At 47.4% G+C, this 27,858-nt stretch overlaps 1 protein-coding gene and 1 long non-coding RNA gene across 2 annotated transcripts in view; one reads left to right on the top strand and one right to left on the bottom strand.

The window, feature by feature from the left end:
* Positions 1-32: 32 nt before the first annotated feature.
* On the bottom strand, positions 33-26,632 carry LTF (lactotransferrin). The gene is given in 17 exon segments (NM_001303567.1): positions 33-231; positions 1,618-1,807; positions 3,213-3,397; positions 5,584-5,651; positions 7,842-7,983; positions 9,871-10,026; positions 10,903-10,950; positions 12,716-12,806; positions 13,918-14,072; positions 15,011-15,185; positions 15,640-15,818; positions 18,458-18,513; positions 19,434-19,581; positions 19,968-20,150; positions 20,482-20,590; positions 22,771-22,934; positions 26,577-26,632. Coding segments are annotated over 17 exon segments (2,127 nt in total). The 5' UTR covers positions 26,620-26,632; the 3' UTR covers positions 33-196.
* Positions 25,278-27,858, top strand: part of LOC116158217 (uncharacterized) — a 14,585-nt gene continuing 12,004 nt past the window's right edge. The window contains exon 1 of the long non-coding RNA XR_004142414.2: positions 25,278-25,878. This is a non-coding gene — a long non-coding RNA (uncharacterized LOC116158217). The remainder of the gene's footprint in view (positions 25,879-27,858) is intronic.

Raw genomic sequence — 27,858 nt, 5'->3', positions numbered from 1 at the left:
CACTTTATAGGGAATGAAAACCAACAGCATTTCTAATTTTATTTCTTGCTAAGTTGACAGCAGGGAATTGTGAAAACTGATGAGCTTGGCGAACTCCGCCCTCAGGAAGGGAGAGGAAGGTGCAGCACACCTGGGATCAGGGTTGCGAGCAGCCAGGGGCTGAGGCTTCTGGGGAGGCGGGGCGGCTTTTCGAGTTTTACCTCATCAGGAAGGCGCAGGCTTCCAGAAGCGCTGTAGGGCACAACAAAGCAGGACATTCAGAGACTGATTTTTTTTTTTTAATTAATACATCAATCAAAAAAAAAATACATCAATCAAGGAGGACACAAAAACAGACTTTCCTCTGCCCTTGTCCCACCGCTGTAAGTCAATGCTTGTCATCTGAATATTACTCCACAGCCTCTCCTCCCAAGAGCCACAGGGCCGAAGGGAGCACGCGGCAGCCCTGGTCCTCACCACGCTGGGAGATTCCCTGCTCTAGCCTGAGTAACACCATCCACACCTCATTTGTCTCCCATTGAATCAACTCACATTCTAAGTTCACAAGGCATTGCTGGCCCTCGAATTTCTTCTGGAATGTGAGCAATTGATCAGCTTCATGCAAATCTGTTTGCAATGGCGTCCACCTACGCATTAATCCACAAACCCTTCCTGAGCACCTGTTTTGTGTGTCCCTGAGATCAGAGCTAGGGAGTCAGCAGGGAAGATAAGCGTGGCCCTCAGTGGCTGCATCGTCATGCGGTCCGGTGCCGGATGCTCGCAGAACAGCCCTGCTGCGGGGTCTCTAAGTGTGGCCCTAGACCCGCCTGTGTCACAGTTCTCTGAGACAGAGCAGGGTTTCTCAGCCTTGGCACTGCTGACATTTGAGGCTGGGTAATTCTCTGTTCTGAGGCCTGTTCTCTGCTTTGTTTAGTAGCATCCCTGCTTCTACCCGCAGATGCCAGCAGCATGCCCTAAATCGTGAGAATTAAAAATACCTCCCGGCATTGCCAAATGCCTCAGGGGCAAAATTACCCCTGATTGAGAACCCCTGATACAGAGATTCTCAGCCCTGCCCCACGCCCAGACCACCACACAACCCCTACCAATGCCTCCAACTTCCCAGGTGAGGGACCAGGAATACGGATCTGGGTGACCCTGGGGCACAGAGGAGGCAGCACTTGCTGAAATTTGAGAATCATCGCCTGGACCTTACAACACTCTGCTATGTCTTCTAAATGTTTTTAAAGGATTAAATTATTGTCCATATGTTTTCCTGGCCAAAATGTTTTTTGAGAATGTGTATTCTGTATAGTTAGTACTTATGGTAACTGTCTAGAAACCAGAACTTGTCATTTCTCAATATGTATGTATATGCATGTATACATAGATGTGTATGTATATACATACACACATTTACAATCAGATCAGTATTATAAAAATTTAGCATACTATCAACTGCTTTATTTTCCTCTCTAATTCTTTCACCTCATCAATGAGAGTGTAATTTCCTGAGGTATGGAGACATTGTGCTGTCTTAACATTTTTATACCCACTTCATCCCCAGAATGTTTGGCCCTCCACCCTTGACCTTCACCCGTGGTGGTGTCTCAGTGATGCTGCCTATGTTCCACTTACGGGAGGTGGAGCATCGTCTCAGCTTAGCAATGGCCGTGACATACTGTGGTCCCAAATACTCTTCATATGTTGTTTTGCCTTGGAGTTTGGCCAGACACTCAGTGTTGTCATTGAACAGGAGGTTTTTGGTTTTGGACTGGAACAAGCAAAACTTGCCTGGGCAGTCTTGTCCATTTCTTCCAAAATGAGCCTGTGTCAAAAAGGGCAGCTAATGAGAGAGCAGCTGAGGAAAACAGGAGAGTCGATGGATTTGGGGAGGCCAAGGACATTTCTTCCATGCAGGATCAGCCCCAGGAAAACCACGGGGCAAAATGAGCTGAGTCCTGGAGTCGTTCCACTGCTCTGGCCGAGTCTCCCCCTGCCCCCTGCCCCTAGCCCAGTGCCCAGGCTCCTCACCACTTCTCAGTTCACCTCCTGCCATCTTGCCTTTCTTCTCAATCTGTGGCTTTTTTCTTAGAACTTCTTATGGATGACTATGTGACTGCTGAGGATTTTGAGATCCACCCCAAAAGTTTATCACCTCTAGCATCCTAACAGTTCAGCTCTCCCAGAGAGGCACTCTGCACTGGAAATCATCTCTGCAACTGGCCATTGCCTTGGACAGGTCACTTAACCTCCCTTGGCCATGGTTCCTCCTCCATGCCCAGGGCTCCCACAGAGGTGAGATGTAATTACCAAGCATCTCCATTCCAGCACCAGTGAGTGTGCCATCGTGGGGCTCCATGAATCTAGTTATTGTGCCCATTTTTACATTCTAGGGCCACTGTCTTTAAAGCACATCTAGAAACATGCCCTTTTTTTTTTTTAATTGAAGAATAGTCAGTTTGCAATGTTGTGTTAACTTCTGGTGTACATCACAGTGATTCAGTTGTACATAGATGTATATCCCTTTTCATATTCTTTTTCACTATAGGCTATTACAAGGTATTGAATATAGTATATGCTATATTCATCCTATGCTATACAGCAGGACTTGTTGTTCATCTATATTATATATAGTACTGTGTATCTGCAAATCTCGAATTCCCAATTTCTCCCTCCACTCTCCACTTTCCCTCCTGCAACCGTAAGTTTGTTTTCTATATCTGTGAGTCTGTTTCTGAAAAAACATGCCATTTTAATACAAAACTAGATATTCTAATAAAGAATCCCAGACTTTAAGGAAATTATAGGATTTCCTTCAAACCACTTCACATAGATAGCCTTAAATCTATAGACGTTCTGGGTTTGCTATTTTTAAAGATTACAAATGCAGGGACCTTGTCTAAAACATTGCCCAGTCGGCCCAGACTCCAGAGTAAACCACTCTCTCCCTAGTTGGGGCAGGAAGGCTCAGTCACGTCCCTCATTTGCCTGAAGAACAACAGGAGGGACAAGGACAGAAGGCATCTCCCAGCCAGGCGGTGAGCACAAGTCCAGGGGCCTGAGACTCAGGGCAGCCCCGCAGTGTGGAGCAAATACGCCCATCACCAGCTTCAAGCAGAGGGACTAGAAAGGAAGACTTGAGATGGGCTGAATCCCCCAGCTCTGCGACCGCCCCACCTAACAGGAGCTCATGCAGGTAAGAAAAGGCAGGAGGCCCTGCTGACTCATACCTGTTGGCGGGGCAGCACCTGTTCCAGGTGTGCTACCTTATCAATCCGAGATACCACAGCATGATTTGGGGCCACGGCCAGGTGGCAGCTCTCAGCCTCAGTCACAGGCTTCCTGGTGCCATTGAGGCACAGCAGCTCAAAGTCTCCCAGCTTCAAATCCTTAGCCCACTGCTCAGTGTTCTTTCCTGGGGAGAGAGAGAAGGCAGCGTCAGCCAGGGCTGTCTGGTGTAGTCAACGCATCCTTTCTGGGTGGGTGTGACCATCCTGAGATGTACACACTGGGGTTGCAGTGACGTGAAGGAGAGCAAATGAAGTTTCACAAGTTATATAGACTTCAAACATATCAAACATGAGTGCTATAGCCTCATGATGGAATATTACTCAGCAATAAAAAGAAGTAAAGGACTAACATGGGTTCCAACATGGATGAACCTTGAAAACAGGGTGCTAAGTGAAGGACGCCAATCACAAAAGACCACACACATATCATAGGATTCCATTTACGTGAAATGTCCAGAATGGGCAAATCTACGGAGACAGAAAGTGGATTGCTGGTGGCCAGATCTGGGGGAGTGTGGAAGGGACTGTTATTAGGTGCAGGGTTTCCTTAGCGGGTTATTATTATTTCTTTAGGATTGTTCTAGAATTGGATTATGTTGGCAGCTGCACAACTCTGTGAGTGCACTGGAGACCACTGAACTGTACACTCTGAGTGGGTGGATTTTATAGTATGTAATTTGTATCTCCATAAAGCTGTTAAATTTCTTTAAAAGAAAACCCTTCATCAAATAAATAAGAAAAAAGAAAACCCTTCATGTATGCCGTATTTTCCAGTGAGTTCCAGAAAAAGAAATGCTGGTTTGTGTTCAAGAAGAGATTGTTTCCTTTCATATTCAAATGCTATTACTGCAACCAGAGGAAGGATAGGAACTTCTATAGGTTTACCAAAAATGTTTAAGTCAATTCCAATAACATGCAGTTGTAAAATCCCAGAGAAGCTTAAAATTAAATTTGACATCCATCTGATCCCTAGGTTCATAGTTCCTAAATTTGAAATGTAATTGTATGCACGCATGCCTGTGTGTGTGCAAACACATAGTCACTGTTTCTCCCCTTCTGCCCTGTCCCCTCAACAAAACACTTCGGCCATTCTCTTAGTTTTGTCTATTTGATATTGAGATCATCCCAAAGTTACATGTCTGCCCTCAATAGTTCTCCCCAGAGACTTGAGGAGGGGCAGGAGGAGGAGGCAGGAGCTGTAGGATTGTCACCGTCATTGAAGGAGGAAGGCAGAAAGTTGAGGCAGTTCCTTCGCAGGGGAGGAAGTGGCAAGTCCTCTGTGAGGAAGCTAAGTAGGGGCTAAGGAGAGAGGTGCAGCTTGGAAGGTGGCAAATCGCTAGGAGTCTTGAATTTGGTAATTATTATTTTCACTAGAGAGCAGAAGAGAGAGTGATTACTCATGCACTGGCTGGTAGGTTTTACCTTCTATCATCTGCATCTACCTGTGATGTTGTCCTTATTAAATCCCCAAGGAGTTTCCAACTGAGGGCTCACATGGGCTGAATGACTTCCTTTATTAGAAAGAGGAATTTTACTTGCATACGTTCATTTTTTTAAAAGTATCATTCACATTCAGTTTTTAATAGGCTGAGACAGGCAGATGGTGCTTCCGTGGCTGACTAGAAAAAGCCAGGGAGATGTATTTGCTCCTGAGTATGTCTTGGGTGTGTGTGTGTGTGTGTGTTTGAGAAAAAGAGATAGAATTCTGTTTCAAAATCCATGTGACATCCGACATTCTAAGCGAAGTAAGCCAGAAAGAGAAAGAAAAATACCATATGAGATCACTCATATGTGGAATTAAAAAAAAAAAAAAGAACATAAATACAGAATGGAAACAGACTCATAGCCATAGAATAAAATCTTGTGGTTGCCAAGGGGGAGGGGGGTGGTAAGGGATAGACTGGGAGTTCAAAATTTGTAGATACTGACAGGCATATATAGAATAGATAAACAAGATTATACTGTATAGTGCAGGGAAATATATACAAGATCTTGTGGTAGCTCACAGCGAAAAAAAATGTGACAATGAGTATATGTATGTTCATGTATAACTGAAAAATTGTGCTCTACACTGGAATTTGACACAACATTGTAAACTGACTATAACTCAATAAACAAAAGTTTAAAAAAAAATCCATATGACATCCTATAGATGTTACTATGTTGTATACTGAGGTAAAGTATTTTGGAAATAACTTGATCCAAGTCTGGAAAAGGTTACAATCACTTGCCGATTGCAAATCTGAATAGAAGGCTGTGTTGTCATGGCAGAGACTCTGCCTTGAGGGGAAAGGGAAACAGCTTCACCTACCATCAGTGTTGTCTAAGACGGTGACATCTTTCACAAACGCAACATCCCCAACATTCTCAGCCAGGCACCTAAAATGTTCCAGAGAATAAAAACAATGCCAGAGAAGAAAAACTATTTTGAGTTTTCATAAATATTTGTAAGACACATTCCAAAAACTGAAACATGGAAGTAAACATAGAAAAGATGAAGACAAATATTTCCAAGAACTTTCAGATTTTAAATGGTAGATTGAACACATATGTGAGCCTTCCCTCCTTCTAATAGTCCAATAAAATGACACAAATGAGATTTTTTAAAGAGCCATAAATCCACGAGAGAGAGGAAAGGGAGAAGGAAGAGAGACGATAATAATGACAATGTTTGGAAGTTAGAGATCAAATGGGTGAGCAGTAATTGACCCATCAGAGCAAAGAAAGCTGTGACATAAGTTGGAAGTTGGGGGGAGTTCAGGAGAAAGCTGACATGCACAGCAGAACTGCACAAAGACTCAATGATTAGAAGTACTAGGCACCATTGAAAGTGGCTGAGAACAGGAGGCCTGGGTAGAACCTATATACATGCTATGTATATACACACGCCCTTCTATCCCGTGCTGCCGGGAGATTGCTGGCCCCTCCTCCTGGCAGAAATCGGGTTTGTTCACAGGGAGGTTGAATCTGAACACTAAGGACTAGAAAATCAAACCCAGCTTCAGGTGCAACATTCCCAGGTAAATGATCAGCCTGAGGCAGCATCCGGTTTGTTCATGCATGGATTATTGCTACTTACAGAACCTTTTGAGATGAATGAGTGATTTCTTTTTAAAGTACAGAAAACTCAGCAAATTTTTAAAAGACACCTATCAACTCCAGAGGAAACAAAATCTTTGTACAATAGGGGAAATATAATCTTATTATATCACATATTTGATATGAGACTGGTATTTACATATTTGTAATAAAGTAAGCACTGAATATGTCATACTCTTGTAGGAGGCTCCAAGGAGGTGAAGTTGATGGTTACAGGTGGATGGGGCACAGAAGCAGTGTGAGAGGTTAGATCCTCTTCTTTCATAAGAGAAAGTCAACAGAAAATAGCTTAAAAATTAAGAACTGGCAGTCTATAAGGATGTTAGTTAGGAACACAGAGGTAAACAGAACTTCCGGTTCCAGCTTTCACTTTGAACAAAGCATTTCCTTCTAGTATAAATAGGAATACCAAAGTGTAGGAGTTTCCAGTGAAATAGCGCCTTATCACAGGTTTGAAACAACCCACATAATTCCTGTGAAATTTTTATCAGACATGTTGTCTCTTCAATATTTCTGAGTGCAATCACATCACAACCTTTCCATTTGCAAAACTTTAGCCCCTTAAAGATATTTTTTAAATTTTGTTTAACTTAAAGATATTTTTGAACAGTCACAAAATATTTTTTCAGTGAGTCACTCAGAGTATAGTAAAAGGATACTTTTATTTCCTTCATCACTGGAAAGAAGGCTACTGAATTTACATTAAAAAGTTCAGACCAAAAAAAATATATATGAAAAAAAAAAAAAAAGTCAGACCAGTTTGGGCATTGTCATTCTCAGATACATGACACCACCTTGTGGTGAAATATATTCTTGGAGAACAGAGGAAGACGAATAAGGGAGATCTGCCCTTCAAACCCCTAACTGGACCACTGAGAAGTAACAGCTGAATGAATGGGATTGTAAAACAAGGATTGTGGAAAGAAACTGTGATTCTCTAAACGTTTATAACTGGTGAATTCTGAAAACTTATTTTTTGTTTTATTTTTCACTTTACTGGTGGAGAATAACACTGCAATACTGCTTTCTCTTTGCCATTTCTAAGGCCAGAATCAAAAAGAAAGTGAAACATGAGACATAAGCATTACCCAGATTGTGGAAAAAGTGGTGGCTCCGGGAAAGAGAATTCTTCCCCATAAAACTGAATTGCAGAAAGGACTTAAGATACCACAAACTCTCCCCATTTGATTCTGACGATGAGGACATTGAGGCTCACTGAGGCTGAACTGGGCTCCAGGCCACAGGGAGGAGCCCAGCAGAGCTGAGGTCAGACAGCCCCCATGCCAGCCCTCACTCTTGGGGTGCTGAATGCAGTGGGAGGAGCCCTCCCTGGCACCGCCCATAAGCTGATCCCCAAGCTGCCCCCTGGCTCTGCTGTGACGGGCCATATTGGGCCCCTTAGAAATGCAGCACCGAGATGCTGGAGGATGAGGGACAAGGCCTGTCTGGTGAAGCCTGAACAGCACTTACCTGAAAGCCCCAGTGTAGCCATAGTATCTCTCGCTGCTGTTGGGCACACACTTGTTCTGGCCCTCCTCGTTGCCTGCACACAGAGCACAGAGCTTGGATCTTGGGTCAGACCCAGGGGCACAGCTTTGACTGAAGAATTCATCTGCAGAGAAGAAACACGGGAAGTCGGCTCTTCCTACCTGACTCAAGGGAAGCAGTCTTTCCCTAACAGATGATGTGGCTTGGTTTCCGTGCATCCTATTGCCCAAGACAGATAGAACACAGTCACTATCACACATAGGAACATGTTACCAACAACGAGGGACCCACCAGAAATCAGAAAAACTTTAGACTGCAGGCATCGACAGGAAACACAACTAGGGTGGGAGAAGAGAGTCTGTGACAGCACAAAGGGTCCCACCCTCACAGCTCGAGCTGGGGACTCAACTGATGAACGTGACAGCCATCATAGCAGAAGCTGCTGGTTGTCTACCATAGGACCTGATTCCCCCTTTTCCTCAGTAATAGAACTGCTTTTTACCTGGGCTCCTGGTCCCTTAGAACAAAGATGAGCCTCATCAGATGCTCTGTGGCTCATAAGCCACGTGGCTAGGTACTTGCTAGTGAAATACAAGTGAGAGTCTAGGGTGCCAGTGACTCAACAGCCTTAAAAGTTGGTCGGGGGGAGGCTATAGTTCAGCAGTACAGTGCATGCTTAGCATGCACAAGGTCCTGGGTTCAATACCCAGTACTTCCATTAGGAAAAATAAATAAACTTTATTACCTCCTCCTACCCTCCCCCCACCAAAAAACAAAATTGGCACGTGTCTTTTGCCCCTTCTTTTCCTTCCCTTCCTTCATTCTGCACATGGAATACAGAAGTGGGAACTGGACCTCCAGATGTGACATGAGCCATGAGGTGACCCTGAACATGGAAGCTACACATGTGTCAGAGTAGCCAGACGTTTGAAGCCTGGGTCCCTGACACCATGTGATCGTTCTACCATCTCTGGACAACCTACCTCTAGACTTCACTCACGTGAGAGAGAAATAAGCTTCTATTAACATCTACTGGGGGTTTTCTGTCCTTGGAGCTGCTAATCTGAACTAACCCATCATGTGATTTAACCCACAGTAAGGATTTAATGTGGATTAATTCGGGTTAAAGAGAGAGGAAATAAAGGTGACAAGAAAGCCCTGCCCCATTGATGAACAAGTAGCACCCATTATCTGACTCGTGCAGCCCATGCCCCACGCCAAGCTCGGGTGACGGCTGGGAGCACCCCACCATGGTCCTGGCAGCTTCCCCACAGCCTCGAGGCAGCCGTGGGGTCAGAGAGAGTGGCACCAGCCGGCACTGCTGGTAAGGAGCAGAGCCACACGAAAAGTCTGCCAAGCCAGGATCACAGACCCATTCAAAATGCAGCAGGGCCCCCCTCGAGCACACGCCTGCACAGGAGATGGGCCATGGTGAGAACGTGGCACACACCGCCACGTCTCCAGGCCCACGGCAGGCAGGGAGTCGCGCACGTGAGGGGTGTGAGCATGGGGTGCGGCAGGGAGAGGAGGCGCCGGCAGCAGCCTGAGCCAGAAGCCTGGAGGTCTAACTCCGTTTCCTCTGCCATGTGGAGTTAGAAGTCAGTTCTGTTTAGGAACAGAAGTTACCTTTCAGAAGGCGGGCAGGTGGCTTTTCCCAAATTAGGAAGCCACTGCCTGGGAGGAATTTAGATTGGGAGCTTTAGGAGGCAAAAATTAACTTTCATACTTCTCAGAACCTGCATCCATTCTTGGGGTGCAGAAACACTGATGGATGCTCCAGTTTTGTGCCTTCAAGTTGGGTAGGCTGGGTGTGGGAAGTGTGGTGCGGAGAAGCTCGCGGTACACCCACGACAGGAGGCAGCCACGGCGGGAGCCTGCTTACACCGAGAGGGGCCTGTGGGCCACAAGAAGCCTGCAAATCCCCACTCCCCCCTTCCCCATGTTCCACAGGGAACCCCAGCCTAACCCCACTCCAAGCTCGGCCGACCCCCGACTCCCTCAGGACTCCTACCAAATCTGCAGGAGTCTGTATTTTTGAAGAGCAGGCCCATGGGGATGTTCCAGCCTGCGGTCCTGTCCACGGCGGTGTGGCAGGACTTCTTGCCTCTCAGAGAATTCCAGGTGATCTTGTCATTTGCTTTCCTGACAACCGCCACGGCAAGATACCCTTGGACAACAGAAGAGCAAGTCTTAGCTTTGTCTGCAACCCAGGCCAACCCAGGTCAAGAAGCATCCCCAGGCAGTGACTCCCCCAGATAACTGGCCATTATCAGATACACCAAAAAGCTTAAGCTGCTGCTCTATGTTAAGATGAGACTGATCTGGGCTCTGACATGAAATAGTAAGCTCATCCTTTCAGTGATCTCAGGGGACAGTCCTTGACCAGCGATACACTGTTCCTAAGTTATAAACTAGCAATTCATTGTATTCTAGATGCAGGCTGCTAAAGCAACAAACACTGAACAACAAGCATGACCCCAACAGTGCATAAATCACTAACTGCAATATGCAATATACCAACAGCGTCGCGCCAGAGGAATGCCGGCCCACAGACTGAGTGCTGTGTGGGTGCAGGGGGTGTGTCCCCAAGGACCTCCCTGTGCTGAGAGGGGGTCAAGGTGGTGCAGTCCTCCTCCTGATAGCATGAACCTGGCAGACTGAAGCTGGACAAGCACCAGCTCTTGTGAGCGGGTTGGGGTGGAGCACGGAATTTAGCACAAATCCAGACCAAGATTTGCCACAGTCTTCTCTATGGGTGTGAGTGAGACCTGGGGCACTGTTTCCTCAACCATACGAGATGGAGATGTATCACCCCTCCTTCCCCATAACCACGACACAATGAGGAACTCTGAAATTTCTCTGCCATCTGTGAGGGTCCATATAAACTTAATTAGTTACTCCTTGCTGAATTATTCGCATCTGCAAAAGAACTTATAGCTTCGGCTGCATCTCTTTCTGTGCAGGTTTTTTTAAGTTCCTACCACCTCCTCCTCCAGCAACAAGGACTTACAGTTGCCCCTGAAAGTGACCACTTCCAACTCACCTTTTACCGGTCGATGCACACAATCTAAGCCACTGCTTTCGGGGGATTCTGAAGAAATAAAGACAAGCAAAATGTCACTAAACACTTCTTTAATGTGTTTATATATTTTTCAAAGGCACCCACAAATCAACGTATATTGGCATAGTTTTGTGTACATGTGGGGATTTTTTAATTCTTATTTTTTATTGAAGTGTAGTTGATCTAGAATGTTAGTTTCAGGTGTACAGCAGTGACTCAGTTTGTATATGTGTTTTCAATATAAATAAATGCCACTGTACTATAGGCTTCACTGAGTTTCTTCCCTTTTTTTGTTTTCAACCCAATACTGTGTTTTAAAGTTCAAATCGCTTTACTGTCTGTAACTTGTTGAGCTGAGTTTGGGCTCCTAAGTTCATTGCTTCCAGTGTTGCCACTGACATCTTCATACATGTCTGGGGATGTGCCCAGGGGCAACTGCTGAAACTTCTGGACATTTCTATCACCACATAAACCAATCAACTATCTTTTCTGTTTAAGCCACTTGGCAGTGGGTTTGTGTCACTTGCAATCAAAGGACTCCTTCCTACCTCATCCTCGCCTTTTGGAGGTGAGGGGTACCATGTCCCACCTGCCTGGCTTCCTCTAGCTCCATTTTGAGAGGCCAAGGATAAAGAAGCATTTTTTTATGTCTCTTCAGCACGCCCCATCCATGCCTTCAGACTCATTAACAGGCTTCTCCTTTGGAAAAGTCTCATCACTCACATTTCATGTGATGGATAATGTGAACCCATAGGTGTTGTTCTATTAGAAGAGCATTTTGTTCAAATAGGCAACATTGGTTTATAACATTATATATATTTCATGTGTACAACGTTCTATTTTGACTTCTATATACCCTAAAGCGTGTCACCACCAAAAGTTTAGTTTCCATCCATCACATACAGCTGACCACCTTTACCCATTTCACTCTCCCCCCACCCTCCTTCCCCTCTGTCTCCAGGATTCTATTCCCTGAATCTGTGTTTGATGTGGTTTGGTGTTTTTTTTTTTTTTATTCCACATATGAGTGAAATCAGAAGGCATTTGTCTTTCTCCGTCTGAGAAATCATAAACTTTTAAGTCTCAACAATGCAGAATCAAGTCCAAAGAGACCATCCCAGCAGTTCCAAGCAACAGAAATGCATATATGTGTTCACAGACATTCATAACAGCATGACTTACAATAGCCACCAACTGGAAATTACCCAAATGCTCATCCACAGTAGAATAAATAACTGCCATAGAGTCACACAATAGGATACTACATATCAACGAGATATAATGCTCAGCAAAAGCCATTTGAAAAAGCACCTGTGCAACTCCTTTACCTAAAGTTCAAAAACAGGCAGAACTGATCTGTGCTATTTGAAGTCAGGAGTCATTACCCTTGTTAGAGAAAGAGGGCTGGTGGCAGGAAGACACAAGGGGAATTGTGAAATCTGCTGTGTCCTGATCTGGGCACTAGTGCAGTGAGATGTGCCGGGTTGTGAAATGTCCTTGAGTCATACACTTATGTGCACTTTTCTGTATCTATATTATATTTTACTAAAATCTTTTTTTAATTAAGAAGAAGAAGCCAACCTGGGTTTTGTTAGTTCTTACTATAATATTCTGTGTGGGTAACACAGCCCCTTTCCTCTATTCTGTCCCCAGATTGTCCTGTTTGAAGGTAACCATCCATCTTTATTTGTTCGAATCCATTCCTCCACCTGGACCCACTGAGTAGGGTTATTCCTCCCTACCCTGACCCCAAAGCCCAGAGGGAATAAACCAGAAAGGACACTTCCCCACTTACGTTGGCTCTCCGCCAGGACAGGCACCAAGCCACACTTGCCCGCAATGTAGATATATCCTCCATCCAAGCTCAAAGCATCAGCTTCTCCTTTCTGCCAAGACAAAGCATATCACCAGCACCACAGTGAGGCTCTTTCCTGTCCTGCTGGTCTTTACGGTTCTGAGAGAATGGCTTTCTGTCAGGTACTCAAGCAAGAATTGTTTGAACTGAGCACGCAAAGGAAGTAGTATGTGCACTATTAATTCTCCACCTGCCCCACATGCTTCTCATGCTGTTGTTTCCAGTGGAAAGACCAGGTACAGGTTGCTCTGTCCTCTAAACAAAACCTTTTTCTGTCCTTGGAGCACTCTGGGGCTGCCCTCCTAGACCAGGGAGGCATCCCAAGAGTGGAGAGGAGACAGATGGGAACAGCTGGCCAAGTCTAGTCTCTGCTTGTTAGCACTACACACAACATGCTATACAGAAGTTATTCAACAAGTGAGAAGAAACAATTAAACTGGCTCACCATTTTAATGAATTAACCCACATGCCAGCATTGGAAAAAGGATTCATTAAAATTGTCATTAAGACCCTCTTTGGCCCAGTAGTAATCTGTTTTTACAACTGTTTTAAAAATAATTGGAGATGTGGATGAAACTTCTGTTCAAGGCTGCACATCACAAGGTTACTGATAACAACAAAAGAAAGGGACAGAAAGAAATAGGGTCATGACTAAACTGAGCCACATCCATATAAAACATAGCCCGAAACCATTTTTAAAGTGTTTTCAAAGAATAGGTATTCACGTGGGAAAATGACTATGAGGTACTGTGCAGTGGAAAGGACTCAAACTACCGAACTGGCACGGTCCGGTACTATTGTGAGCCTAGGCATGGGCGGCCCGAGAAATCCTGGAGCTGGAAATTAGCAAAACTCTAACTGCCGTATCCCTCTGTGAGACCACAAGTGGTTTTTTGTTTTTGTTTTTACAACACACCTTTCCATATTTCCCAAATTACCTGCATTCATCGTGAGTGGTTCTTATAAACCGAAGAGTGAAAAGTGCACAACAGGTCAGACAGCGGTGCCTGGTCCGACACTGCGCAGGCGCGCGCAGACCCCGCCCCCGGGTTCGAGGCGCTCACTTCCACTCTGGATGTCCGGCTCCCGGGATCGCTGCCCGACCCAGACCGACGCCCGCAGGCCCGCTGCCGGCCACCTACCAGCACCAGGGCGATGCAGTCCTCGGTGGTGGAGGCCGTGGCACAGACCACGCTTTGGTTGCTCTGGCGGCTCCACTCCTGGCACTTGAGCTGCTCGTCGGAGCCCACCGCGCACCACACGACCTGCGCGCGCCTCAACTCCACCTCCGCCGCCGCTGCCGAGGGACACAGCGGTCGGCGGGGGTCTTGAGCCCAGCGAGGGTCACTCAGGCCCGCCGTCCTCCCTGGAGCCCGGGCTCACTCAGAGTGCCCTTCCTGCCCCTACCCTCCTTGGACAGGAGCTACCTCCTCCAGGAAAGAGTGGAGTCGGACACTTGCTCCTCTTTCCCTCCACCTGCCCGGCTCTCCCTCCACTGAGCTCCCCAACCCCTTCTTCAGGCATAGCCCCCATTGTGTCTCATTTCCGTTCCTTTGGAGGCTTCCGCGGCTTCTAATCTACCCACGCCTTAGCGTAATGATTTGTCTAATAACTGGGTCCCAAGGGATAAAAACTCCAGGACAGAGAGACAGTGGCAGCTCCAAGAGATGGCCTAGGGGAACTTGAACCCACCCCCTGACCTCCTTCAAGGCCAGCAATCACCACCACTAACAACAGGGCAGCCTCCTAGTTCACCCAGACTCCACCAGAAGCCTCCAGTGGAGAAAGAACCATGACTGAGCTGGCTCACTGTGATGTCCCCAGCCAAGCTCAGGGTCCAAGCACTGGGCTTTGTCCCACCAGGTCTCTGGATATGTCCCAGAAGCGGCCCTGGCTCTCTTAGTTCATGTTCATACTTCTCATTCACAGGAGGCAAACTGACTTTTCTGTCAGGGCTGGGAAGACTGATGCACGCAGGAACACGAGGCAGTATTAATGAGGAGGTGGCACATTCCTTTGGAGGCACTTTTCACCTGACTTGGTCCACAGAAGACACACCTGCATCAAACCTACCATGGTGAAGCCTCCAGTGGCCATAATATGGCCAAGTGACCACGACAGAGCAGGGCCATGCTGCCCATGGCAGTTGTGGGGAGGGTGTAATCCTAGAAGGCCTCACCCATGGCTCACCACCCACACTAGCCTGCCCTCAGGGCCTGCCTGGTCCTCACTTACTTTCCCTCAGGCCTCGGATGGCAGTGATGTAGTTGGAGCCCAGGTACAGCCCAGAATCTATCTTTGAGGGGATCCTCAACAACCCAAGGGCAGAGTCTTTGAACAGCAGGTCCTTCTGCCCAGCAGGAGAGCCAAAGAGCTGGAATGCTGATGGCTTGCCTCTTCCAAACTTTTCCTAATTAAGGAAAAATAGAATCATGATATTAGTGGTAAACAGGAAACAAAAACACGATGTTGAAATAGAGCATCTGGAACTTAGGGGTGATTCTGAGAGCAGAAACCATGGTTGACTTCCTGCTATAGAGGGACTCATGTCATCCCTATGACATAGCTCACATATGGCTTAATCTTTAGAAAGTTGCTGGAGTCCAGGCACATTAGAGTCCAGAGAAGAACGCATTGTCCTCCCCCTGCTTCTGCTCCACCCTATGCGACACTGCCAGTCAGTAATGCTAGAAAGGGCTTCATTGTTCCTGCTGTCCAGAGGACAGCCTGGACAGGCAGGCCACTGAATCTATAAACTCCTGTGCAGTGAGGCTACAGAAGGACTCCTAGTGTGGCAGGAAGTTAGGGAAGGAAACTGCCCCCCACCAAATCCAAGCAAGTAGGGTTACTAGGGGTAGGGCTACCTGTGCCTTGACGAGAAGTTTCCAGATCAAGTCCTCCTTGCCATTCACACTTCGGGCCACAACAGCATGAGAAGGGACCCGGGCTAGATGACACTCCTGGAATGCATCCACTGGTTTCCGAGTATTGTTTGGGCAGAGCAGCTCATACTGGTCCCTGTCCGCCTTCGCTGGCAGGCTCTCTAGGGAAAAGGGGGAGGTGGAGGGGAGCTCAGATGAGCCCACTCCAGGGAGTAGCCACGAGCTGTTGTTCCCCTTTCCCCACAGAATTTTGAGCTGGAGGAGACATCTTACAAAACTGATAAAACTAGGGGTCAGAAAGGCAGTGGATTGCTCCAGAACATTCAGAAAGGTGAAGACAGTGCCCAGAAAGCCTTAGGGGTCAGCCCAGTGTTCCTCTGATTGGATCATATGGGCCCTGGGGTTGTTGCAACTCCTGCTCGGCAAGCCCAGGCTGAACCAGATGCATCTGTTTCCACAATAACCCCACCTAGAAAAGGGTCACATGGTGGAGACAAGCACAGGGGGCCAGTCAGGGGGGTGCTGCCTTACCCACATCTCTGGAAAGAATAAATAAAATATCTAACTCAACATAACAGAGTATTTAAAAAACTAACAGATCAGAATTAAGGTTTATCAGTTTGTTCCATTAACAACAACAACAACAAAAAAAGGTTGAACATCAAAGAAGCTAAAGTAATTCACGACATGAATGGATTAAAGGAAAACCATGAAATCACCTTAATCTTAATAGGTTCAGTAAAAGCATTTATATGTTCATTTATGTGTTCATATATTTGTGATTTTTTTGTCTCAGAAAACTAGTAATACAGAGAACTAGGCAAAAGTATAAATAATGAACTTGAGAAATGCCACTTATCAAAATATCTACAGCAAAATCACACTAAAAGAAGAACATTTAAACATTCACTTCAAAATCAGGAACAAGGCAAGTGTTGTCCTCATTAACAATAACCAAACAGAAACTAATACAGCATATAAGATACCATAATAGCAACTAAAACCATTAAATAGCTGATAATTAGTCTTATTAAAAACGTAGGAGACCAAGAGAAAAATGTTAAGTTCTAAGAAAGGACCTAAAAAGAGGTCGAAAAGGAGAGATTTATCATGATCAGGAGTTGGACAGTTTGACATAAATATGGCAATTTTTCATGGGCCAGTTTAAATTCAATACAACTCTGAATTAAAGTATAATGCTTTTAGAAGTTCAACAAAATAATTCTAAAATTTTTTGTTCAAAGTTTTTGAAAATAAGTAGCAAAGTGTTGGGGGGAAGGCTCTTTTGCTGCCTCCACAAGCTGTGAAGAACCACTACAAGCCAGAATAATAAAAGCATACAAATACAAATAGACCGATGAAACTAACTAACTCCAAAATGGATCCATGACTATAAACAAGCTTGATGTATACTTGGTTCCACAGATTAGCAGGAAAAAGGTGGAATTTTTTTTTTTATAGTTGTTATTGTAAGGGAAAAGGTCTGACTATAAAGGGGGAAAATGCTGAAGCTGGATCCATACCTAACTTCCCAGGACATATGAACAAATGTATGTTGGGGAGGGGAGTCTGTTGTAGAAAATCTTTATGGTTTGGGAGTTGAGGGCATCTTTGAAAGACCCCCAAAACACAAACCAACATGGCAAAGCTGACTGATTTAACCTTATCAATATCAAGGACTTCAACAAAGGGTGCTACTGACAGATTTTCTTGACTGAGAAAAGATTTTCCTAAAGTCTAGAACCAACAATGGCTAAATATCTAGAGAGAAGGAATGCCTATCCTTGAATCAAAATCACGAAGAAACAGGCATGAAAATCAATAGAAAAACAGTCAAAGATTATACAAGAAGAAAGTGAAGCCCAAATTACTAGCAAATGTATTGAGATGAACAGACTCACTAGCTGCCAGAAAAATGCAAAATAAACCAACACTGACATATCTATTGCTCTACAATAATTTGGACAAAAAATATAAAAGTCAATAAATACCCAAAATTAAAATTGTGGGAAAATGAGAATTCTTGTCAAGTGCTGGTGGGAGTGTAATTCTGCAGAGTGACCTTTTGGTCCTTGGTGAGTGTGTAGGGCCTGTCTCTGGTGGTCTGGGTGGAATATGTTGCCCTCTGTCTAGTGGTCTTGTAGGGAACGTGTTGGGGGTGTCTCTGGTGGGCTTGGTAAATTGTGTTCATCCTGTGCACACCTAGCAATAGTGCTTCAGTGTGTGGTCTCTCGCGGACCTTCTCCTGCAGGAGTGGGGATGCACACGAGGACCTGAGTCCTGGAGCTGTTTGTGACAGAGTGGAATGAAAGGATGACCTACTCCATCGTAGGATGATAGATAATAAAACGTGATGAGTGCTTTCCTTGGAGCATCTGTTAGAACCACTGAACCAGACACGGACAATAATGTGGCTAAATCTCCAAAACAAAATGCTGAGTGGAAAACCTCAGCCACATCTTGATCAATAATGATCAATAATGACCAATAAAGCTTCTGTGAGTTTAGAACCCAGAAGCACAAACCAGCACTGTACATTTTGCAAGACCACATATATCTCAGAGGACACATGGCAAGTACCATGGCATGGGTGTCTATGAGGGGGAAGAGAAAGACAGTGGGCATGAGAGATTTGAAGAAAACTGATTGTTTAAAATATGAAATAACATAAAATAAGAGCTGTGCCCTGTAAGGATAATCGTGTGCCAGGAAGCGAGGAGTCAAATTGGCTGAATGCTTGGAATGATGATAAAATAAAATAAACAGAGGCAGTACCCATGGCACTTCTCCCTCCTCTTACCAAACACTGTACTGTCCTTGACAAAAGCCACATCTCCAGCCCCATCTTGCAGACACCTGCGGGATGAGAAAGCACCAGATAGGCTGGCATGAAGCAGCTCCCCTTGACTTCTTCCTCCTGCCTCCCTGGGGAGCAGGGCCCTGGGGCTTGTCTTCTGTGGGTGCCTGGCCTGCAGAGGGCAGGGCCCTGAGGCTTTGGGGCATCCTCTCAGCAAGGCGGCAGAAGTCACCTGCAGGTACATTCTGAGGAACAAGGGCTCGGGTGTTGTCCAGAGACCCCCACTTCCTGCTTTAAGGACTGAGAGGGCAAAACTTTGTCTTTCCAGGTAAAAAAGTTTTGAAGCCTTTACACCAGAGGGTAAAAGTGATGTCCTTGGCCGTGTGGTTTTTCCTCCCAGGACTAAGTGATAGACGTTCCCAGGCCAGCAGAGAAGCCGGGAGGCCTCCCTTAGCAAAATGCTCGAGTCCGGGAGGCAGATGGGGGACGAGGAGCAGCATCAGCCTCAGCACGGGGGGGGGGGGGGGGGGAGAGGGTGCGGAGGTCCCTGCCTCCCGGAGCCAGGAGAGGCCAGGCTGTCCTGCCCCACCAGAAGCCTGGGACTGGTTTTCTCATTACAAGACTCTTTGAGTCCCTCTGTGGTTAGGGAGGGGACAGAAGTCAGCAGGAGGAACCCAGGACAACGTCAGATTCAGGGTTCTCTGGGAAGACAGAAGGGGCCACTGCCAGAGGTGACTGCTTGTGGGGCTGGTGCAGAGGTGAGGGGGCACATGTGGGGCCTGGGGGGCTGGAGGGGAACGTGCGCTGGGCAAAGGCAGCACCCTCTTCGGACTCAGTTTCTCTGTCTGCACAGCAGTAGGAGAACTGGACTTCCTCAGTGGTCCCTACTAACAGATTGAGCTCTACTTGGTACCAGAGAAAGGGCCTCCTAGCTTGAGGAAATGTGGGCCACTGGGGAGAAGAGGACAGTCTCACTCACTTGAAGGCACCAGAGTAGCCAAAATATGGTTCCTGGGAGGAGCAGGCACATTTATTTTCCCCCGTCCCTGCACACAGCTGACACAGGTTGGGGTACTCTTTTCCATCCACGCAGGGAACACAGCTGGCAGAGAAGAATTTGGCCACAGCTGTTGAACCGACAGAAATAGACCGGAGTGTGAGCCAGCTGAGTCACAGCCAGTGGCACCTCCCAGTGTGTGCTCCCGTGGGCAGATTGCTGCTCCCTCTGCCCCCTGCCTGACAGCCTTTGCAAAGCTAGGAACTCAGAGAGATGCATCTTGGCTGATAGCAGACTCAGCTGCATCTCCCAGGGCTGCCAGTGCGGTAGACCCTGACCATGCAGGTTTCGTGCAGGTTTTGTGCAGGTTTCGTGCAGGTTTCATGGAGGTTAAACTCACTCCCACCTTGGATTCATCCCATATGTTCACCTGGGTGATATCAAAGTGATTTGTGTATGTGCCACTGGAGTGGAGACCCCAGCCTGAGATCATCCCCAATTCTCTAACCATCTTACCTTTCTGGAGGGGCTCAGGAGGCCCTGTCCAGTCCAAGAATGGACGAAGTAGCCCCATAGGGATGTTCCACCCAGCGGACCTGCCAAGGCCGGTATGGCAGGACTTCAGGCCTTGTAGCTGGTTCAGCTGAAAGTTGGTGCCCTTTTTGGCAATGGCAACGGCATAATAGTGGGTTTGGGGATCTGCAAAGGGGCAGAGGGAATCGAGAGCTCGTAACCTAGACCGGAGGGACAGAAGCAGCCCACCCTGACCAAGCCCCTCGTGGGAAGGGGACCATGTACTGGCGTTTCATCTGGTCCACAGCAGCCCAGAGCCTGCTGTTTCCCCAGGGAGCGTGCACGCGTGTCCTCCCCCAGTGGGTCAGCATCTGGCCCAAAGAGCCCAGGGATTCCGTCCCTTGCAAGTGTGATGCTGTCTGAGACCCCAGCTCTGTGCTTCATCCAATCTGACTCCAAGGAGCCCAGGGCCCAGGCCAAGGCCACACTAGCTTCTGGGTCCCCATGGAGAACTCACTGTTTTCTGTCCCATAGACCTCTGCCGCTATCGGCCGCAGCTTGTAGGGGTCCAGGCCTGCGTCATACACCAAACCACCGTCAAGGGTCACAGCATCTGCCTTTTCTGTCTGAAAGCAGAGGCCAGATGGGCTTCAGGAGAAAACCTACCCTAAGCCAGACAAGTGAATTGCAGGACGCCAGAAGCCTCCATGGCTGGAAGGCTCTTCCAGAGGGGCAGCTTTCAAACATGCCCACTCAGGTGCCTTGAGAGGTGGCACGAGTCCAGGGAGCCAATTTCTGGGTGATGAGCCCCAGCCCTACTGCTTTACCTCCTGAGGTTGGAGGATTGCCTTAGATCACTCCCCGAATCTCACCCTTAATAATCACTTGTATCAAAAGTTGTTGGAGATGCTTCCTCCCCTGGTTTTGCTCTGTATTTATTTCTTTTAAGTTCTTGCTTATTGAATAGAAAGTTTAACTATTAATAGAACTTAAAATTATCACAATAAACCATGTTCATCCCCTTTGGCGTATTACTTCTCACATGCCTACCTCTTTCTTACATCTGCAATCAGGTACGGATCATATTTTGTGGACTGCTCAAGTCATCTAAAGCTGCCTATGGTTTCTCCCTTCTGTAGAGCCTTTATCAATTTTATTGACTTCATGATATTTTATTATAATGTGGCTGTTCCATAATTTATTAAATTAAAATTTAAAAATTCCCCCTCAAAGTTCAGCACTTGGGTTACTTCTGACTTTTTAAAACTATACTTTTGGACAGCTTTGTTCTCATAACTTTTTTCCCTTCTGATGACCTGTTGCCTTGGGATAAGCATCTGAGGGTGGGATCACCCAGACAATGAACATTTTATGGTCAAGGTCCTGGCTGTCATTGCCATTCTGCTTTCCAGAAGGTTCTGAAAGCCAGTTTAGAATGCCATCCACTGTGAGGATCAGTTTCATTGCAGAATCACCAGTGGGACAGGCTTTCATTTTATTAAGTGTTGTTACTTGAGAAAATGCAAGTACTAACAATTTGCTGAGATTTGCATTTCTCTTGATTATTAAGAGGAACATTTCTCAAGTATTTTTATTAATTATGAACACCCACTGCTCCTGTTGTTTTTCTTATGTGATCCCACACTTCTGACCAGTTTGAATCAGTTCTTTACAGGGTGTGCATAGCAGTCACTTGTCGGGGGGGGTGGTGGTCACTTCTTCCTCTGGTGCTTTCTAAATTTTTTTGTTTAAATGTTTTTAATAGCTGCAAGTGAAATGTTTCATATTTTAAAATCTGTCAGTTTACTTCATGATTTAGTTCATTGCTGAAAAGCTAAGAGATTTCTCTTCCCTCTGTAATTTTGCTAGTCAGCCTGTCTCCCTGGCTGTTCAATAATACACATTTTATTTCTAATCATTTAATCTATCTCAACTTTACTCTGATGTATGGTATGTAGTACTGGCTTCAAATGGGGCTCTTATTAAAAAGGCAGATTTTGAGACCTTATTCACAGATATTGAACAGGTTAGAACAGGGCCTAGAAATCTGCATTTAAAACCATCAGGAAATGCTGGTGCTGCTTGTCCACAGGCCATAGTGATAAAATAATAGCCTAGAATATTGTTCAGACTAGATTCCCCACCCCCAAGTACTGTTCCAATAACCCTAGATAGTAATAGAAACTTTTACACAAATCACCCACTCTGCACTAGAGTTGAGTACGCACAATCATGGCACACGGCAAACACATAACAAAGTTGTCAAGTGAATGAGTAAAAATTATTTCGGTAGATCTTATATCTCAAAAAACAAAAGGAACCTGAAATCATCCACAAGTCATGATTCCCTTTTCTCTCCGCGAATGTCTTGGACAAATGCCTTTCCAATGCCATGTTCCCTGGCAGGCCCTGCCCCAGAGATGTGATGTGCTGACTATGATGGGCTGGGTTTATTTCTCTAATTATTAGAGGTCACGATCTTCTGGAGGTTTTACCTTTCAGAGTCACCTTGACTTTTGCCAGTGTCACATATTCACCCAGTACGACTGGATCTCTGGCATTTTTTGCACAGTTGTTACTCACAATTTATGTGGCGATCCCGGTTTCCCTACACACAGTCTCTCCACTTTAGAATATTAATTTCTGCTTTCAAAATAGCATTGTGTCCTGTGAGAGAGGACTGTTCCCAGCTTACAGGTGCCCAGGAAGAACAGGAGAGGGAGTGGGAAGAGCACATTTTCCACTGCTCTCTTCTCCTTTCCCTTCCTTTCAGTCTGGTCCCACCCAAACTGCAGCCTGGACTTACCGAGATGGCCTGGATGCATTCAAAGCGAGATGTCTTCTTTACGCAGGTGACAGAGGGACCACGCACTTTTTTCATCCTCCGTTGCCATTGGGCACATTTTGACGACTCTGCTGGTGATGTGGTGCACCATCGAACACTTTTCTTAGAGGCAGCCAGACACAGTCCTGGGAGAAGGAGGCCAAGGAGTGAGGGCTCCACCACTGCCCATGGAAGAGACTGCCTCCCCCTCTGACGGAGTTTTCCTCCCCTTCCCTCTCCATTCTGTCCCTAAGTCAGGCCACTCTCCTCAAGCGGAGGTGTCCTGCTGGCCTAATGAGAACTCAGTGCTGGCCAGAGGGCTGTGATTCTCAATGAATTAGTGGAGACAATCAGGGCCTCTGGATTCTCTTCCCTTCTATGACTGACATACTTCTGACACCTGAAAAAACAGTGATGCTCCCTTGAGTCAGTTTATGGAGTTCTCTTGCTTTGTCACCCTGGAACCTGGGAGGTAGGCAGGGAAGGGATTATTGCTTGTGTGTTTCTGGTGTGGGAGCTGAGTCTTGAGAATGCTGAGTGACAGGCTGCTCAGCAGTGGCAACATCCTGCCTGGAATCTGGGTCCCTCTAGATTGCTGTTTCTACAAGCATCTCCCCAGAGGATGCTGAGGGAACAGAGGAAAATACACCTGATCGATCCCTTGTCAGTAGCTGCAGTAGGTATTGTACCAAATGGGTCAGTGTGCCTGAGTTACCACCATTCACCTCTGAATCAGACAGAGGACTCTTATGGGGGGATGGAAATGCTCTAAAACTGATTTACAGTGATGGTTGCACCACTCAGTAAAATTACTAAAAATCATTGAATTGTACACTCGAAGTAGGTGAATTTTGAATAGGTGAATGTAAAATATACCTCAGTAAAGCTGTTACCAAAAAAACAGAACAAAAACAAAAACCACTTGGTTGCAAAAGCCCCCTTCCCCTTTGGCTGTGCTTTGGGGTGGAACACTCAGACCTCTGCCACCTCCTGTTCCTAGGCCATCCCCTGCACAGTCAGACCCACTGAGGTCTTGAGGCAGGCTGCAAGGGTGTAAGGGGGAGACCTGTGGCTCCCAAGCTGAGTCAGCAGAGGTTCAGGGACACCCGACTGCCACACCCCTCCTCCGCCAGCCATCATCCCAGGGAGATGTCTCAGGGTGTAATCTCTCCTCAGAAAACTTCACTCAGAACTGTCCCAGAGTGAGAATTAACCCTCTCAGATTCAGCCCAATAGTGTTTCCTGGATGCCCTCTGTATGTATACATAGCACTATGTGACATGCAGAGGAACGTATAAGCAGACAGCTCTCACCTCTCATCTGGAGAGGCAAAAACCAAAAAAGAGGAAGCTAAGTATGATGAATGCTCTAGAAGAGAACAAATATCAAACCAGGAGTGATGTCCCCATGACCTCAGCCAGTAATGGGTGGGGGGAGGGGGAGGACATTCCAGGAGGCGGGAACAACGGGCTGTGTGCACAGTGAAGCTTGCAAGCACGTTCTGTGCCAGATCTCAGCCCTTCACTTGACCTCCCTCAAACCTCCCAGCCCCTCTTTATTGTGAGTTTTGCAGTATCCATGTTTTCCAGGTGAGGAAAATGTGGCTTTAACTAGTTATGTGGCTTCCTGACATTCCACAGCTAATAAATTTGGCTCTAGGATCTGAACCTAGGCAGTCAGACAGCAGACTCCCTGCTTTCACCACTGGGCTAGCCTGCCTATTGAGGCTCACTGGGTTAGAAACAGGCTGCTGTGGAGAGGGGTCTAGTAAACGGTTTGGGGTCAGATCATGGAAAGCCTGCAATGATTGTCCAAGAAGTAGTGGAGCAGTGACTCGTGAAGGGGCAGGGACAGGGAGGACTGAAACCTGGAAACCAGGCAGAAAAGCATCCGGAATAGAGAAGGGGGAAGAAATACAGAGTTGGTGTCAGAAATTAGCTTGGGATGGGTGGTACCTGGGGGTGTAGGGAGAGCTAAAAACAAAGACCGTGTCTCAAGGTAGGGGGAGGACACCAGCAGTGGCAGGAATGGGGAACTGGGGCCGAGCTCGTGTGCTCCCCTGGGAGGGGAGGAACCAGAAGACTAAAGCACAACTCGGGGGTTTTTCGAGGTCCTCAGACCCCAGCTCCCCAAACACCAGAAGCAGATCGCTCATCCCTTCCCACAGTTCCCACCATCCAGTTCTGAAGCTATGTGTCCCTCTCAAGACCAAGTGCTCCCTGAAGCAGGTCTGGGTCTGGCTCTTCCTGTATCCCAAACCCAGCCCCTGAAACATGTCAGCCACTCAGATGCTGTGCACCTGAGCCTGCATCGACTCTTCCTAAAAGTGTACATCCTCCAATTCCTTCTGTGCAAATGTGCAGTGACCCAAAGGCAGGGGCTGGGATGGAGTTACTCTTCTGACCCCACCCAGCCTTTGCCAGCCAGTAGACCCATGGGGAATCCCCTAAGGCAGCTGCCACTCCTTCCTCTGGGTAGGACAAGGGTTTCAGTGACACTTTGGGATGTTGGCCACCATCCCAGGGACTGCAGGGCCGCAGGATTTAAACTGCAGGCTCTGTGGGGGCCAAGACAGCCAAAGATTCAAATGAAATAGAACCCAGTGGTGCAACTCTGAGCCGGAATCCAGACCACGGCCCGTCACCACCTCCAGAAAAGCAAGGCTTCCTACTTCTTGGGCCTCCCTGTGCTGTGGGCCCAGCAAGCCACACATCAGGGAGTTGGTCCTGAGGAATTGGTCCTGGCTAGACCCAATCCTGCCTTAGCCAAGAGAGGGACGACCAACACCCATGGGAAGGAATTTGGAGGAGGGGCCAGGTTTGGGGGCATCGCTAACCACCTCTTTTCATCCAGGAAACTCCCAGTCCAGAGCAGTTGCCGTTGGACAGGAAGAGGGCTGCAGGCATTGGGGTGGGGCAGGGGAGGAGGATTGCAGACACCTGGGCTTTCGCTCTGACCTGGCTCTCACACTGCCTGCTCACACACTGCCTAGATGCTGCTCTCACAGCCCTGACTGCTGCTGCCTGGAACCCTCTGTCTCCACTGCAGGTTGCCCTGCCCTCATGTTTACATCACGAACGTCCATCATAGGTGAGTGTCCTCCAAGCGCACCAGAAATTATTTCCGATACTTGGGTACAGGACTAACAATTGTCTAGTCCCCTCTATTTAGTCCCTTCTAGTCTGGGCACAGTTAAAACCAGAAACCAATCACTTCTGTCACACCCTCTGACAGAGGGGTGGCATCAGCAGGGTCTGTGCCACCACCCCGGCCCCTCTACCATAGGAGGCTTGTATACACTTTTGCCTACCCTGCCCCCTCCTCACGGCTATGTGGAAGAGAATTGGACCATTTTTAAATGAAACTATGGCTCAGAAAGTCTCTGTCTTGCCCAAGTTACACAGTCCTTGCAGGAGCTGGGATCTAATCTGTCTCCTGTGTGTCTTGGGCAAGTCACTCACCCTCTCTGAATCTCATTTTCCTCCCACATAAACGCATATAACAATACTATGGGTACCAAAGGTCCTGGTGGGACAAAATGGGTCAGGGTCCTGGAAGGTCCTTAAGGAAGATCTGCCGGCTCTAGGTATCGGCCCCACCTGCTTCACAGAGCCCTGCTCAGGCTCCTCCCCAGGCAGGTGGGCGGGGCCCGGCGCATTCCGGGCGCCTCCCGGGCTGCCGGGGCTGATGCCAACCTTGCAGGGCGCGGGGACCCGGGCGCCTACCCGGAGGGGCGCAGAGTCGGGGCACCCACACGACTAGGCGCGCCCCCAGGTACCTGCACTCACCAAGGGCCCCGAGGGACAGCAGGGCGGGGAAGAAGAGCTTCATGTCTGGGGTCCTGAGGCGACTCCAGGGAACGAAGCCTCTGCCACCTGAGCCCTGGTCTGCACCCCTTTATCCAGCGCTTGCTGACCTCACGGGGTTAGCCCCGCCCTGTGGCCCAATAAACACCCCCTGCCTCCCTCCTCCCCTGTCCCCAGGTCTCCTAGTTCCTTGAGGCGAAGAATCCCGGGGGGAGGGGACAAAGTGGGGAGGGAGGACGGAATGGTGCCTGGGCAGGGCTTGGCACTCCCAGAGAGGATACCCAGCCCACACCCACCTCTCAAGTCTGCCCCTGTGCTGCCTGGTTGTTGGGATGTTCTTTCTTCCCCACTAGTCTGCAGCCCCTGGGGAGTGGCAGCCCCTGAGTTTTGTCCTCCCTCTGGTCTCACTGTCTCCTAGAGGGTGGGGCACAGAGCAGGGGTCCTAAGGTGAATTGTTGTGGATCATCTGACTGTATAGATGGTATCTAAAGTGCCTGGGAGCCAGTTAGGGCAGACGTATGTACCTCCATCTCTGCACAGTAGCCAGCTCAGATTTCAAAAGAGGACCCGATGCCTGACCTGAGGTCCGCAGCAGCCTGGCTCAGCTGGCAGAGATAACAGAGGCTGCCCAGAGTCTGACCCAGGCTGAGGGTACAGCTCCCAGAAAACAGAGCCAGAGGCCTCAGTGCCCAGTGGCTGTCTCCTGGTCCCCTCATTTGCAGTGAAAAGGATATCCTACCATTTGTTTGTTTTTGTTTTGTTTTGTGGCAGTGTGAGGTGGGAGACGGGGACTTCATCTGATAAATGTTATATTTTGTCCTCGATATATAAGCTGACCCACTTTCAGCAAGCTGACTTTAAATTCTAAAGCTAGAATTCTGCTTCTACAGATTTTAAATACACTCACCTGATGCACACCAGCTCACAGACCAGGGTCTCCAGTACAGTCATTCACTGATTGGAAGCAAGCTAAACGTCCATCTCTTTGAGGAGGGGTGGGGGGTGTCACACAGAGCATTGTGCCATGCCTGCAGTGGGACACACTGGAGACCTCAGTAAGAACAGGCCACCCTGTATGTACTGATGTGAGCTTAGCTCCAGGAGATACTAAGTGAAGAAGTCAGGTACTAACAGTGAGGGAAATTGCCGGTTACCTGAACATTCCCTCTACGAGTTAGTCTGGACAATATGTTATTCTGAAATCTGCTTGTCCTGAAAAGCTGGTCTTGATTTTTTGCTTAGACCGTTTGGTACAAAAAGCATT

The sequence above is a fragment of the Camelus dromedarius genome, chromosome 17 (genome assembly GCF_036321535.1).
Source record: "Camelus dromedarius isolate mCamDro1 chromosome 17, mCamDro1.pat, whole genome shotgun sequence".
In the NCBI taxonomy this organism is placed as follows: domain Eukaryota; kingdom Metazoa; phylum Chordata; class Mammalia; order Artiodactyla; family Camelidae; genus Camelus; species Camelus dromedarius.
This window is presented reverse-complemented; position numbering and strand designations above follow the sequence as displayed.